Consider the following 15,807-nt stretch of genomic DNA (forward strand, 5'->3'; position numbering starts at 1 on the left):
CTGAATTTGAATCCACCAATCAGAGAGCCTGTGCACTTTTTCCCGCCAAAACAGGTGCATCTATTTACACACGCAGCACAGAGAGGCACAGGATTATTGCAGCCTATTTCTCATAGTGAGGACTCCCCTCAAACAAATGACCATAATTTCCTAACCGTAGGGGCTAGAGCGGTCATTCTTACACCGTTTTGTTCAGAAGAGATGATGGAATCTTCCAGTGATGACAATTTATCATTAAAATATAAATTATTAAAGATATTTGACTTCTAATGCACCATAACTGAGCAGAGCGAAGCAAAAACTGCCTTGACTTGCCCTCAAACAACGCTTTGTAACTCGAAATCTATTTGGAGTATCGATATCATTCTTTCACCGTAAGAGACAGCAGGCTTTGGTGAACAGTCATGGAAATTTTCAGGTCTCTGTGGAAATCCAACAAAAAGTTATGACGAGAGAAAAAAGTGGTTCATTTCCAGAGTTTGAAATCTGAAGAAATCTGAGCGACGGACGAATTTCCTACCCTCAAACAAGTCCAACTCATTTCAGAACGGTAATAGGTGAGAAAGAAATTCTTGAATTGTGAGCGTCAGGAGTGTCTGAAGATATACCGGGACAAGCCTCATGTCTTAACTTTGCTTCGTTAAGGAGATATGACGATTCAAATATGCCTCTCATTACAGAAATCAAGCAGTGATTTTGAACAAACTCCCCATTGACTTTATATGGAGAGTTTTCCGACTTTCTGTTGGTCTGAGGAGATTTGCCAAAATTCTCTGAATCCCACAACAATGATAGTGACACTTTCTGAAAGCCAGCAAAAATACCTACGTTTTGATGTATAATTTGTGGAAGTTGAGTGAAAATTGAGCAAGTAGCAAGAAGTTGTTTGGACATTAAGAGAAGACTGCAAAACCTTCAGTGGCACACTGGAAGCCAAGTGCATAAATTCAAATTCAAATTCAAATTTTATTTGTCACGTACACAGTCATACACAGTACGATATATAGTGAAATGCTTGGACAACTGCTCGTGACCTAAAGAAAACAAAAAAGGAAAAGGCTATGAATAAGATAGGAAATAAATATGAAAAATTAAAAAGGGTCAATTTAACTAGGAAGGAATAAAATATAAATTAAGGTTAAAAATGAAATAACTGTACAACACAAATTAGAATGAAGGGTAAATTTAACTGGGAGAATAAGATAAAATATATAAATTAAAGTTGAAAATAAAATAACTGTACAACAAAATACACAATATAGAACTATATAAGAATGTATGAAGAAATATAAATAAATATATACACAATAACAGCAGCGTGATTTAAGTAATGAAGTGAAAACAATGTCCAGAAATTCCAGTGTGTGTGTAAGAACTGTATGTGTGGGTCAGGACTGTGTGGTGGTGTGATTGAGAGACCGTATCGCCTGTGGGAAGAAGCTCCTCCTCAGTCTCTCTGTGTTGGTCTTCAGGGAGCGGAATCGCTTTCCTGACCTCAGCAGAGAGAACAGTCTGTTGTTGGGATGGCTGAGGTCCTTCACGATCTTCCTGGCCTTGGTCCAGCACCGCCTGCTGTAGATTGAGTGCAGGTCAGGGAGCTCGGAGCGGATGGTGCGCTCAGCTGATCGCACAACCCTCTGTAGAGCTCGTCTGTCCTGCATGGTGCTGTTCCCGAACCAGGTTAAGATGTTTCCCGTCAGGATGCTCTCTATGGTGCACGAGTAAAAGTTCCTGAGCACCTTGGAGGGCAGTTGGAAGTCTCTCAAGCGTCTGAGGTGGTAGAGACGCTGACGGGCCTTCTTCACCACGGTGTTGATGTGACAGGACCATGACAGGTCCTGCGTGATGTGAACTCCGAGGTATTTGAAGCTGTCCACTCTCTCCACTGGGCACTCGTTGATGACGGGGGTCTGGTAGTTCCTCTCCTGCTTAGTGCTGAAGTCCACTATCAGCTCCTTTGTCTTACTGACGTTTAGAAGGAGGTTGTTCCTCTGGCACCAGTTCTCCAGATTCCTAATCTCCTTCAGGTAGGCCGTCTCGTTGTTATCAGAGATCAGGCCCACCACGACGGTGTCGTCAGCAAACTTGATGATGGTGGTGGAGCTGGTAATGGCCACACAGTCATATGTGTACAAAGAGTACAGCAGGGGGCTCAGGACACACCCCTGGGGGGCTCCAGTGCTGAGAGTGGTGGAGGCTGAGACATGTCCGCCCATCCTTACTGCCTGTGGTCTGCCAGTTAGGAAGTTGGAGATCCACTGACACATAGATGAGCTGAGTCCCAGATGCTCCAGCTTGGTGGTGAGTGTGGAGGGAATTATGGTATTAAATGCAGAGCTGTAGTCTATGAAGAGCATTTTAACATAATTCCCCCTTCTAGTGTCCAAGTGAGTGAGTGATGTGTGGAGGAGATGAGAGATGGCATCGTCTGTGGAACGATTTGGACGGTAAGCGAACTGTAGTGGGTCCAGTGTGTCTGGTAGTGAAGAAAGCAACCATAGCAACCATAACAACGCATGTATTTTGTGAAAAATCACAATTTTGCAACTCAAAACTTTAAGAGGCATAAAAGTAAAACAGTAAAAGATTTGAAAAAGCTGATTTATACCTGAATAGCCCAATAATTTGAGAACATTTTAAAGTTTGAATGGTTGCTCTATGTGAAAATATGAGGAAGTAGTTAAGTTTCAAAAACAAGCAAATTTTAGCAGAATTGCAGAAGTTTCCCATTCATTTCAAATTAAATGAAAAAAGCTTAATATTTTAAAAAGTATAATAGTGAAAAATACCAAAAGACATAGCCGTCATTAGCAGAAATAGCAGAATAGTTTAAAATTTGAACGGTGAAAATAGCAAAAAAAATTGTGGAAGTAGATCCACGGCGAAAAGTGTACGGAAACACCAAGAAGGAACTCAATAGTGTGGATGCTTAAAGCATCCACACAATAAAGAGAAACAGGAACTCAATAGTGTGGATGCTTAAAGCATCCACACAATAATAAAGTATAAAGAGAAACAGGAACTCAATAGTGTGGATGCCCTTTGAGGCATCCACACAATGATTTGCTGCAGTGCTCAGAAGCAGTTTGAAGTCAGAGAGAGTCGATATGATTTGAGGGGAACAGATTTAAAAAAGAAAACAAGATAAAAACAAACAAAAAGCAGAGATATTAACTTGTTGAATAGTTATGACAGTAATTTAAAAAGATGTAGCTCATTTTCCTCGTTTAAAAATGTTAAAAACTGGAGCATTAGAAAAATATATAAATCAAGAATGAAGAAGAGTTAAAATGACAATACTGAAACTCTTGGTTGTTTTTCTTGGACTGTTCTTATGAAATTTAATGTATTTACTTATCTAAGATGGAAGTGTTTGTGTTTTTATTGTTTTATTTTGCTCCTTTGCTTCAAACCCTGTGTAAATGAGCTGCTTGCTAAATGATGTGGCATGTGCTTCAGCCAATACCTTTTTGATTAGACTCATCTCATACTTTCTTGCTTTGTGGTAAATCTTTCTTCTATATTAACTGAGAGATTTGAATGCTAATCACCCCCCCCCCCCCAAAAAAAGAAAAAAAACCTGACTATATAGTATGAGCTAATTAAAGGCCAAATTACTGTTATAAAATAAATGTTGTTTTGATGTGATTTTGGTCTTCAAGTGGACTGTTTGCCTGCGTGCGATAGAAGTCCTCTTAAAGTCAAAGGCTACAAAATGGAAACCAGAAATCTTCTGTATATTCATATATAATCTGTTTTTAGAGTACATGGACTCCACACTGTCTGTCTTTAAAAATATAAACACAAAAAATCAAGATGGAGTTGTAGGAAAACACCTGGATAAATGTATTACATTCAGTGAACCAAGTGATTTCTCATAAATGCTTCTTAAATGTGCTGGCTGAGCCTGCCACTGGTCAACCTGTTTATTAGACTTTTGTCTAATTAACAAGTTTTGTAGGGCTCTGGCAGTGTGCATCCCGTTTCTCCTTGCACAAAGGAGCAGAAACTGGTCCTCCTCGTGGTTTAAGGTCCTTCTACAGCCCCCTGTAGCTCTCCTAGAGACATTGGCTCCTGGACTTTCCTCCATGCTCTTGAGACTGTGCTGGGAGACACAGCAAACCTTCTTTATTGTGCCATCAATGTGTGACTTGGACCATCTGTGCCACCACTGTAGAGTCCTGTTATAGCCAGTGTAGGGTTCAGTTATAGCCCCATGCTACCAGTAGAAGAGCCAACCAAATGCAAAACAAGTGGGAAAAGAACAGTCAGAAAAGCTAAAATGCTAACAGACTTACTCATCATATTAACACAGCTGAAATATCATGTTGTATTAAACAAAAACGTGTTATCCTTCCAAAACAGGCATTTTAAACAACCCCAAATTTGAGCAGATAAGACAGAAAGAACAGGAAAAGCTAAATAAGACAAGACAAAACAAACAAACCAAAACACAGAACAAGAATACTAGTAACAAGAAGAACGTAAATTACATAGTGCGTTGTGTATATATAAATAAACAGACGCATTGTTATTGGGCGCGTGGCGGAGTACACCTTGGATAGATGACGAATCTGTCACAGTGCAAATACACAGAAACGGATAAGCGGATAACCCTCGCATTCTCACCTGTGGTCAGTTTGGACTCGCCAGTTAACCTAACTCTATACATGACTGCCAGAGTGCCTGGATGGAACCTACGCAGACACGAGGAGGACATGAAGCAGGCTTACGATCTTGTTGTTGGATTGTTTTAAACCAGTAATAAAGCTTTTTTTTTTTTTTTTTTTTTTAAAGAAAGCTGTTTTGATTCCGGTCTAGCGCTGTCCTCTTTCGGCTTTTCTGGAGGTGGCCCTTTATCTGTTGTGCTCGCAGCTTGATTAAACTGATCCCAGAGCAGCTGGTATCATGTTTCAGTACTATGGTCAGCTCCGAGCCCTGCCTCTTTCTCCGAGCAGCAGCGCACCAACGCATCAGCGTTACCTCTCTGCGACACCTCCCCTTTAGATTTGCTCCCGTCATTAATTCCTCCTATGTGCCACTGACTGTGAGAGTTGAAAGGCTTCGAAACCACAGGGCTACTTTGTGTTTATAACACTTTATTTTTTTTTTTTGCGATGAGCTTGGAACTGTGGCAGCAGTTTTTTTCTTGACAAAGAACAATCTGAGGGCTCATCGGTCAGCTTTAGTACATTCAAGGCGTCTTTCTGTTTTCTGCTCTCGCAGTTTTTCAATTGCAACAGGTAGAGTCTTCATCTAAGCTACCGCAGCATGTTGGACCCGTCTTCAAGCGAGGAGGAAGGGGAAGAGATACTGCAGGTGGAGCACAAAGAAGTGGCGGCCCCGAAGAACATCGGGGGAGCCCGATTGTCACCGGGCCGAGCCGCCGACGGCCAAGCCAACGGAGGGCTCCAGTCACGGGGTGGCGGGAGCGGCCGTGGTCGACCGTCAAGCCCGAGCCCGTCGGTTGGCAGCGACAAGGAAAAGGAGGACCTGGAAAAGATGCAGCGAGATGAGGAAGAGAGGAAAAAGAGACTCCAGCTGTATGTGTTTGTGATGCGCTGCATCGCATATCCATTTAACGCGAAACAACCGACTGATATGGCCAGGAGGCAGCAGAAGGTAGGGGAGCAATGAACAGGATTGACCCAAACCTAGCTTCAAAGCTGTGATTGAAATCCATGTTGCACTTGTGTCATCTACGAGATAAATGATACCATCTGTTGCTTCAATCAAGGCTGGTTACCTGAAAGCAGAAATCAGTTGCTTAGCCCGACAGTCTTAAGTGAATCCCTTCACATATTAGGCCGACATTTTCCTCACCAGTTTACCAGAAACATGGAACCAGTTCCACAAGCCCAAACCACATATCTCTTTTTGATTGAACATTAAATCGCAGCAAATCCTTTTTTTTTATCTTTACACTGGTGCTGAAATGACGATTGCTAAGCTAAATTGCATTAGAAAGTAGCAAGACAGTTTTTAAAAACAACGGAGTGCATTAAATCCAAATCGAGGAAAGATAAACAAGAGTGACAGAGAGAGAGGAGAGAGAGAGGAGGAAAAAGTAAGAGCATTGATTTTCTTCCTATCTGTTGTGTGAGGTGCCTCTTGGCATCAATATTCTTCTTCTTTAACAACATGGTGATACGAACAATTTAATGCAGGAAAATCTGCTCCAATCTCTGTGACATCTCCTGTCTGCAATTTTTTTCCCAATCTGCATTTACATTTACAAGGTAATACCAATTTATTTGTGATAAAGCTATGTGGGTAGTGCCAGAGCTGGTAGTGCATAATAGAATGGAGGTAGACATACCCCTTGTGTTGCATGTTGATAATACAGGCTTTTAGCAACATTCTGACTATGTCCACAGACACACTGGAGACAAAAGTGTTTATTCCAGATGCTGGTAGGAATGGTGAAAAGTGGATTTGCAATAAATATTTAAATAACTGCATAAAATCACACACTTCAAGACAAATTTAGTCAAAGTGCAGCTGAAAAGTGGCAACACTGCTTATTTAAAAAATGAAAAATGAAGAGCTTGAGAGTTTAAATCTTACTGACATAACCTCAGTGGTCTGTACTCGTAGTAAAAGGCATTTGGTGAGAACATACCTCTGAGCATGAACCTTGTTTACACCAGTAAGTTTTGATAAAACAGTCAGAAAGCAGACATAAAGACCCTTAGAACTGCAAACACAGATAGTTCCTGTTTAGTGTATAAACAAGGATATTTCCACCAGAAGTTGGTGAGCTAGACAACTGAAAAATGCTGAGTGTGTTGAGCTCTATCTGTTGTTGGACTGGTCCTTGGTGGCATCCTTTGGGGGACACTGCTTCAATTTTAGTGGCATTCACATCTTTTCTATTGTTCTCATGGCCTTTATTCTAAGCCAGTGGTTCTTAACCTTGTTGGAGGTACCGAACCCCACCAGCTTCATATGAACCCCTCTTTAGTTAAAAATAAAATGTGATTTTTTTTACTGGTGCACAAAATGAGCCATGCATGTCATGGCGGAGGCTCTGCCGAACCCCTGAGACCGACTCACCGAACCCCTAGGGTTCGATCGAACCCAGGTTAAGAACCACTGTTCTAAGCGATCCTTCCTGACATTTCTTACACAAATATCTACACTTTCTACTCCTCACATTTTCAAAAACAGGCTTGTTGTTTTAAGTTTCATTGCAGAGGTATTTGCCTTACATTAGTGTGCGCCTTCAAACTTCAAACCGATTTCAGCACCAATTGGAGGGAACAAGAAAATCTATGAAAGTTAATCCTATCAGTGTATCCATCATTGGTGCTTATTGCATAGGAAGAGGTGAAAGAGGCAAAATTTTTTAATTAATGTCCCTCTTCAACTCAGGGGTTAAAGTGGGCCGGAACAGTCTGGAATTGCATTTTTCATGCAGATGTCTGTATGTTGTCATTGCTTTTCCACCAGCATCACAACAACAAGGAAGTAGCATTTTTTAAGTGGCAGGTAATTTCAAATGTAACTTTTTGATTGGATAAACAAATATCTGCAAACAAACACAATCTAAGTGTAGTTTGTCAAACTACACTCAGTTTGTCTCTGCTAGCTAAAGGTATAGCTGCTGTAGTTGAGGAAGATGACAGATTATATTTGAATTGAAGGACTGCTCAGTGACATTTGTAAATATAGAAATTTAAAGCTTACTTGTAATATCCTCATTTTTTAAAATCCAATATTGGATCTGTATATGACTCTTCTTAGAGAAGAGAAGGTCCTCAGGTCCACATGTATCACCGCTGCTGTACATCCTGTACAATCACCAATGTATTTGGAACAGGCCGTGCATTTATCATTTGATCTACACAAAGATTTAGCTCAACTTCAAAACCGTCTTGTTTTGAATTATTACCTTGCAAGTTATTCTACTTAGTTTCAACATTTCACAAGTCAAATTCAGTAGGTAATGTTGCAAAGCAGAGACTCCCGACTGTCTTACTACTGCTCTTATCTGGTAATGTGCAACCTAACCTGGGCCCTGAGCTGCAATGTACTCAGACACCATCTGAATTTAAATCCTCATCTGGGCTGAAGATTGTTCATCTTAATGTGCGCAGTTTGTTACCCAAGATGGATATGGTGAAGATTTGGGTTTGATCAACAGATGGGGATATTGTTTTAATTTCTGAAACTTGGTTGTCTAAATATATATCTGATGAACATATTAGCATAGCTGGATACAGTATCTATCGTACAGATAGGCTTAAGAAAGGTGGTGGTGTTGCTGCTTATGTTAAGTTGAAATTTGATGCCACAATAGTTCTATCAGAATACATTAGCAAGCAAATGGAATTTCTGGCTCTGAATATTGCAAAGGGTCTTTATCTAACAGCTGTTTGTTGCTATAGACCTCGTTCTGCCTTTACAGAGGCTCTGCATTCTTTAAAGCTTTTCCTTTCCAGACTAAACTATAGACCCTGTCCAAGAAATTAGAATATCATGGAAAAGTTTATTTATTTCCACAATTCCTTTCAAAACATTAAACTTTCATTGATTATAGATTCAGGGCCCACAACTTAAACGATTTCAAGTACTTAGTTGTTTATTTGTATATAATGTGGGCTTCCAGCTCATAAAACCCACGAAAACAGTATTCTAATTCAAAAAATTAGAATACTGTGAAGACAGCCAAAAAACCCCTGAAAAGTCTACCTTGATTGACCAGCTTCTGACAAATGTTCCTCATAAATTTTCATCCTTGGGTGTCTTTTGCCATGACTTAAGCGACCACTGTGTTGTTGCTGTTATTTGAAACACTAAGGTGCCTCTAAGGTCACTCAGGTATTATTTTTAAAAGGACTGTTAAACAGTTTAATGAACAAGCATTTTATCATGATTTGTCAAACTATGATTGGAAGAAAATAGGATTGATCCCTGATGTAGGACAGTTTTTATGGATGGTTTTATGCTAATTGTGAGTAAACATGCCCCATTAGGGAGATTTAGGATAAAAGGTCATAAAAAGTCCCAGGTTCTCCCCAGAGCTGGCCGACATCCAACGTAACCTGGCTTGGGCCAAAGCCCAATGATTGGCTTATTTTCAGATGACTAAGAAACAAATGTACTTCCTCTATTAAGAAATCTAAATCAGAATATTATTATTGTCTGTCTGAGAACCTAAATAATCCACAGAAGTTCTGGAAAATATTAAGTCTCTTTCAGGTAGGAAAAGCTCACCAATTTTTTTTTAAGGATTCAGTTCCTGTTTATGATAGGAAGGAGATTATGAATTGCTTTAACAAGCACTTTATATCTTCTGACTCTTTGACTCTCTGAATCCAGTCTCTGTAAAATCCTGCACAAACCTTCCGGTGTGCATTGGTCAGCCATTTAACTTTGTTCCTTTCTTTGTACAGGAAGTCTATGAAGCTCTTAAAGTATTAGATCATAGAAAACCTTCAGGACCCGATTTAATAGATTCTTACTTTTTGAAACTCCCAGCTGATTTTGTGGCAGAGCCTTTCTCAACTATTTTCACCCTCAAACTGGTTATGGATGTGAGCTCCACCCAGGCAGAGCGGCGAAGGAAAGAGAGTGAGAGCAAAACAAAAATACATGTAGCCTTGTGGGGCCGGCTGAGCAGAAACAGGGACCATGACAATGGAAGAAATTCCCTCAGTATGGAAATCAGATTTTGTTGTCCCTCTATTAAAAAGGGGATGACCCAGCAGTTTTTACTAATTATAGACCAATTGTTACGGCCCTAGCAGGGCCTCCTCCTGAAGTTGCCTGTGTGGGCGTGTCATACCAGCTCTCCTGCCTTAGGTGCCACCTTTTTTTGTACAGCTGCTTTCCATCAGCAATTAAAGGTATTTAAGCCCAGAGAAAGGTGAGCTCTGGTGCCAGAGAGCCATGTGAGTAGTTGCAGCTAGTGAGCTGAGTGTCTGGTGTTTGCAGCTAGTGAGCTGTGTGTTGTGATGGGCAGATGAAGCTCCATGAAGCACTGAAGCTTTTCATCCAATTGGTTCACCCCAGCGCAAAGTGTCTTGAAGCTTCATTTGCTCTAGCAGGACACCTACTGGACATAAAAATATTAGTTGGCATGAATTTGAAGAGTGTGGCCTTTTGCACACAGCCTGTAAATGTCAACAACAAAAGGAGTGTGTAAAACATCTATATTGTAGTGATGGCAGTATACTGTGTATATTTATACTGGCAGTATTAAAAATGATTATTTGGAAATGCTTAAAATGGAAATGATCATTTACTGTGAGGTGAGGTGTGGTTGAGATATGGACAGTGATTAGTGTTTAGGGGACACATCATTGGTTTTTATTTAAAAACAACAGTTTCTCCACTGTGGCAGGTCGTAGGCGATTTCTTTTTTTGAACAATATTTCCCCAGCTTTTGAAAACACTCGCTCACAGTCTCTCCCAGTATTTAAGGGGGTCCTCCAGCCTTCCAATATTTGGCTCCATCATGTACCGTTGGACCTCAATATTTGCGTTTGCTGTCACATTTTGTGTCTGTGTCTGCCTGACACTTTCATCCAGGCGACGCCACAGGTTGTTAACTAAACAATAAGGAGAGTTTTATGTGATACTAACAACTCAATTTTTAATTCAATGTTATTTATATAGCGCCAAATCACAACAGTCGCCTGAAGGCGCTTGATATTGTACAGTAGATCGTACAATAATAGATACAGAGGAAAACCCAACAATCAGTTTATATAAATGCAACTCAAATGCAATAACAGTAGTAACGTGGGAAACAGCCTCAACAGTTTGTGACGTTGATGGCTGTGGTGGTGGTGCGGAGGAAGAGGAAGTATTGGAGGCACCTTCTGCTTTCAGTCTTTTTTCTGCTTCGCTAGCTCTTGCAGGGCTGAGAAACGGGTTTTCTGAACCTTGGGTCCACCCACATTTTGAATGAAGTCTGAGGGGTTTATATCGCTGTCATAGCTCGCGCCAAAGTTCGAACTACTTCCTGAACCAGTCATGTGGTATAGCCGGGCAGCGAGGCTTCGGACGTCATCATTTTCAGCTCCACCTATAAATGAAGCAAGCCTCGATACGCGTATCGCGCATCTCGGAAACGCCCCCTCCATTACTCGACTCGAGCTTTGAAGCCTCGATACAGAACGTCACGTCACTAGTCTACAGGATGCTTTGCAGGAAGAGCATCCTATGTATGGTATCATTTGGGACAATGTGAGCTTTCACCAAGAATACGCGAGTGGTTTCACAATGAGCAGCATTTTATCAATGTTTCTTCCACCGTACACCCCCCTCCCCCCCCTCTTTTTTTTTTCTTTAACCCTATTAAGGATTTTTCTTGGCATGGAGCTAGAAAGTCTACGACTGAAACCCTTACACACACACAGGAAAATTTACTTCAAGCAATGAATGGAGCATGTGGTGAGATGGGACTGGAATCTTGCTAGTGCTGGATTCGGCATGCTAAAGGATTCTTTCCTCATTGCCTTGTGTAACAGCAGTCTGGCGAAGAAGGAGCGGCTAGCAGGTCCAGCGGGCATGTGGTGTGGAGGTTAGCTGGATAACTCGAAGCCAGGCAGTTAAATTAAACAACAGACCTTTATTCATTATCAGCAACATAAAACCATACAAGCCAGGTCTCCACGGCTCTACTCTGTCCGTACATACATGTGTGGGGATCGGTAGTCGCCGGCGCCAGGCCGTTACAACAGTAAGGTGTTTCCTCGGAGAATGGAACATGAGCAGCATGGAATGGCTGCCGCTAACAACACCACACCCACTAGGAGACTCCCACAACTACTACAATAGTAGGGCAACCCCCCCTAGTGGTGCTATAACCCAAAAGGGTTGTTACACTTGCAAGGCAGACCATAGCACGTGATGTGATGAAGTCCTGGGGCCTGACCCAGGACAGAGGTGTGAAGCTGAGGCAGAATAAATTATCTGAATATGCTGTAAAAATTTATACTTTATCTATAGAATATCTTTTTTGATACAGTTCTTTTTTTGTTAAAATGTGAGAAGAATAAATGAACGAATAAGTAAATATATTTTCCCACTATCCCACAGTGTTTTGTATTTATTTCTGTAGTGTGTAATCGTTGCTAAGTTGTGTTTGCACATTTGCTGGTTTTGTGTGGTTTTTGACAGTAGTGCTTGATTTTGAGTACAGTTAAAATAGTTTTGGGTGAAATGTTTAGTTTTGCAGGACAAATTGACTGTTTTGTGAGTGTAGCTTGAGTTTTACAGTTTGTTTAGTGTTTTGAAACCAAGAGATGAAGTGTGTTTTAGCAATTCAGAAAAACTGTAATACAAAGAAGTGGCTTGTTGCTGCAACATATTTAACCTGCTTTTACCTGAATTATGGAGATATTCTATATATGAATGGTTGAAACTGTGCATCATGCTTCTTTGAAGTTCATCACTAACCATAAATTCTCAGATAGGAGGGCCTGCTTTGGCCGGTCGGAGGACCCCTAATCTATACAGTTTTATATATAAGGCAATACTCGGATTGTTGCCTTCAGATATATATACTTTCTCTGCTTTCAGTGAAACATGCTGGTTGTTATTGTCTTCGTCTACAAGGTTATTTGTTGCTTTCCATTCCATTTGCCTGAATTGAACTTGGCAAAAGAGCTTTTGTCCATTTAGCACATTTGGCTTGGAACGAGCTGCAGAACAACTGGAAAATGACAGAATTCATTTCATTAAATGCTTCTCAATCAAAGCTAAGAATCCTTGAGGCTAATTCCATAACATGCAGCTGTTTCAATTAGATTGCTTGCCCTTTTAATTGAACTGAATCTAAAATTTTTAAGTTTTTTTTTTTTTGCGTGTGTTGTTGTTGCCTGTGTTGTGTAATTTGTGTATTTGTGAGATACTTGCTACCTATTTTGGCCAGGTCTCCCTTGAAAAAGAAGTTTTTAATCTCAGTGGGATCTTCCTGGTTAAATAGATTCAAGAGCTTTATTGTCAATACACCAGTATACACAGTATACAGTGTACCGGAATGCTGTTTATAAGCATGCAAATAAGCATACTGTTCCCAGGTCCAGTTTGTAATGGATTTGTGTAAATTTTTGGTGTTTTTGAGTCTTTTGATGAGTATTGTAAGTGTTTGTAAAGGTGTATGTGTATATCAGTTCTTTGGTGGTATTGACTTGAGGGCTCTGACTGCTTGGGGGAAGAAGCTCTTGCAGTGTCTGGTTGTCACGATTTTGATGCTGCGAAACCGTCTGCCAGATGGAAGGAGGGAGAGAAGTGCATGTGAGGGGTGGAAAGTGTCTTTCACTATGCTGTTCGCACGTCAGATGATGTGTCTGTCGTAGAGTTGGGAGATGGGTGGGCGAGGGCCTTCAGTGATCCTCTCTGCTGTCCTGCTGTAGCAGCAGAGGCACTCTCAATGTTCCCTGGTAGAATGATGGGAGGAGGGAGACTGGCCTTCGACTGTTTCCTAAGAAGGCATTGTTGGGCTTTCTTCATGATGATGGTGGTGTTCAGAGGTCATCTTGTATGTGCACAGCCAGGAACTTCACACTGTTCACCATCTCAACAGCAGATCCGTTTATGTGCAGTCGGGTGTGGGTCATTGAGGTAATAGAGGTTGAGGTGAGCGAGGCAAAATAAAATGGAAACAATTTTTTTTTTCACATCAGTTCAATTCAATTTTACTTATACAGAGCCAAATCACAACAAAAGTCACCTCAAGGTGCTTTATATTGTAAGGTAGACCCTACAATAAAACATTCAAAGAAAAAACCCAACAATCATATGACCCCCTATGAGCAAGCACTTTGGTGACAGTGGGAAGGAAAAACTCCCTTTTAACAGGAAGAACCCTCCGGCAGAACCAGGCTTGGGATGAGAGCAGGAAGACAGGATAAAGACATGCTGTGGAAGAGAGCCAGAGATTAATAACAAGTATGATTCAATGCAGAGAGGTCTGTTAACACATAGTGAGTGAGAAAGGTGACTGAAAAGGAAAAACTCAATGCATCATGGGAATCCCCCGGCAGCCTATTGCAGCATAACTAAGGGAGGATCCAGGGTCACCTGGTCCAGCCCTAACTATATGCTTTAGCAAAAAGGAAAGTTTGAAGCCTAATCTTGAAAGTAGAGATAGTGTCTGTCTCCTGAATCCAAACTGGAAGCTGGTTCCACAGAAGAGGGGCCTGAAAACTGAAGGCTCTGCCTCCCATTCTACTTTTAAATACTCTAAGAACAACAAGTAGGCCTGCAGAGCGAGAGCGAAGTGCTCTAATAGGGTGATATGGTACTACAAGTAGGGCTGCTCAATTAATCGAATTTTAATCACGATTACGATCTGGGCTTTCAACGATCATTAAAAATGACAGAGCCGATTATTAGCCCCTCCCTCATTTATCCGCGACACCTTAAAGGCCGGTCCGTGAAAATATTGTCGGGCATAAACCGGTCCGTGGCGCAAAAAAGGTTGGAGACCGCTGATTAAGAGGACCCGAGGGAAGATCGGAAAGCTAAGCAGAAGTTATTTGGAGAGGAGAATGACTGCTGTTGGTTGAAAAGACAGGTAAAAAAAAACTTCAGTGGTGTTGCACACTATTTTATATTATTTTCTAAAGTCATTGTTAACCCTTTAAATCCGGTCAGAGCAGCATGCTCCGTTTTGTGTAACTATTTTTAAATCCCTGTAGAACCCGAACCGCGTAAGCTAGCGCAATAATTTGTTTTGCATATGAAACTGGAGGAGTTGTACTTACATCTTATGCCATCAGCTTGTCCTCGGTCACGGTTTCCTTCCACATATAGCTTTGCAAAAATTGCATAAAAAGCGCTTGCAGGAACAAAAACATAATATTCCAGGAACACGCTTTGCCGATCCGATCAGCTGTTCGTAACACTTCCCACAGTGAAATAGACGTCAGCGCGAACTGTTGCAAGTCCGCCATTTCCTGGCCGAAACCGGAAGTGACGTCATTTTCGCGGAAATGTAGTTTTTTACTTGTAGGCCTTAAAAGCCTATACTGGTCATGTTTGACTTTTCTGAATAGTTTCTGGGATGCTTAGAACTCAAATTGCACTGCTGGAAATAGTTTATTTTGATGCACCTGCTGTTTTCTTTGCAAATTTGCATCATAGGATTGTTTTTTTTGTTTTTCCTGCAGTATATAAAAATTGGTGTATCTCCAAAATAAAACTATGAAGACACTCAAAATAAATTTCCTGTTGTTGTAAACTATTTTTTGCAACTTTTTTGTATTTAAAGTTTTGAGGGATAAACCTCTTAAATTTCTCCAAGTAGAAATATATGTAACAAAACAAAAACGATATAAATTTTTTTGTAGTTTATTGCACTTTTTTGCAATTAATGTAGTTATTATGGACTTAATGCATACATATTATTAAAATATGGGCTATAACAGTTATTTAGCAACTTGAAATGCTCCCACAAATGGCACTACAACATGTAAAAAAAATAATATAAGCTCTGGCGGACTTGGTTCTATAGTAGGTCTTAAAGGGTTAAATAAATATCGTCAAATAATCGCGATCTCAATTTCAGTGAAAATAATCGTGATTATCATTTTTGCCATAATCGAGCAGCCCTAACTACAAGGTCATTAAGATAAGATGGGGCCTGATTATTTAAGACCTTGTTTGTGAGGAGCAGGATTTTGAATTCTGGATTTTATAGGAAGCCAATGAAGGGAAGCCAAAACAGGAGAAATCTGCTCTCTCTTTCTAGTCCTTGTCAGTACTCCTGCTGCAGCATTTTGGATTAACTGAAGGCTTTTCAGGGAGTTTTTAGGACATCCTGATAATAATGAATTGCAGTCGTCCAGC

General features: G+C 40.6%; 1 protein-coding gene across 7 annotated transcripts in view; it reads left to right on the plus strand.

Annotated features, from left to right (window-relative positions):
* The first annotated feature begins 4,830 nt into the window (after positions 1-4,830).
* The window catches only part of LOC113023063 (calcium-dependent secretion activator 1), a 361,073-nt gene continuing 350,096 nt past the window's right edge, over positions 4,831-15,807 (plus strand). For 5 of the 7 annotated variants that reach the window (XM_026169133.1, XM_026169134.1, XM_026169136.1 and 2 more), the window contains exon 1: positions 4,832-5,622. In XM_026169133.1, the coding sequence (XP_026024918.1) occupies positions 5,272-5,622 (351 nt within the window). In that variant the 5' untranslated portion in view covers positions 4,832-5,271. Of the gene's footprint in view, positions 5,623-15,807 lie in introns of all 7 variants that reach the window. The other 2 variants (XR_003272492.1, XM_026169138.1) reach the window with 1 other exon arrangement.

This window comes from Astatotilapia calliptera, chromosome 5 (assembly GCF_900246225.1).
Source record: "Astatotilapia calliptera chromosome 5, fAstCal1.2, whole genome shotgun sequence".
Classification (NCBI taxonomy): domain Eukaryota; kingdom Metazoa; phylum Chordata; class Actinopteri; order Cichliformes; family Cichlidae; genus Astatotilapia; species Astatotilapia calliptera.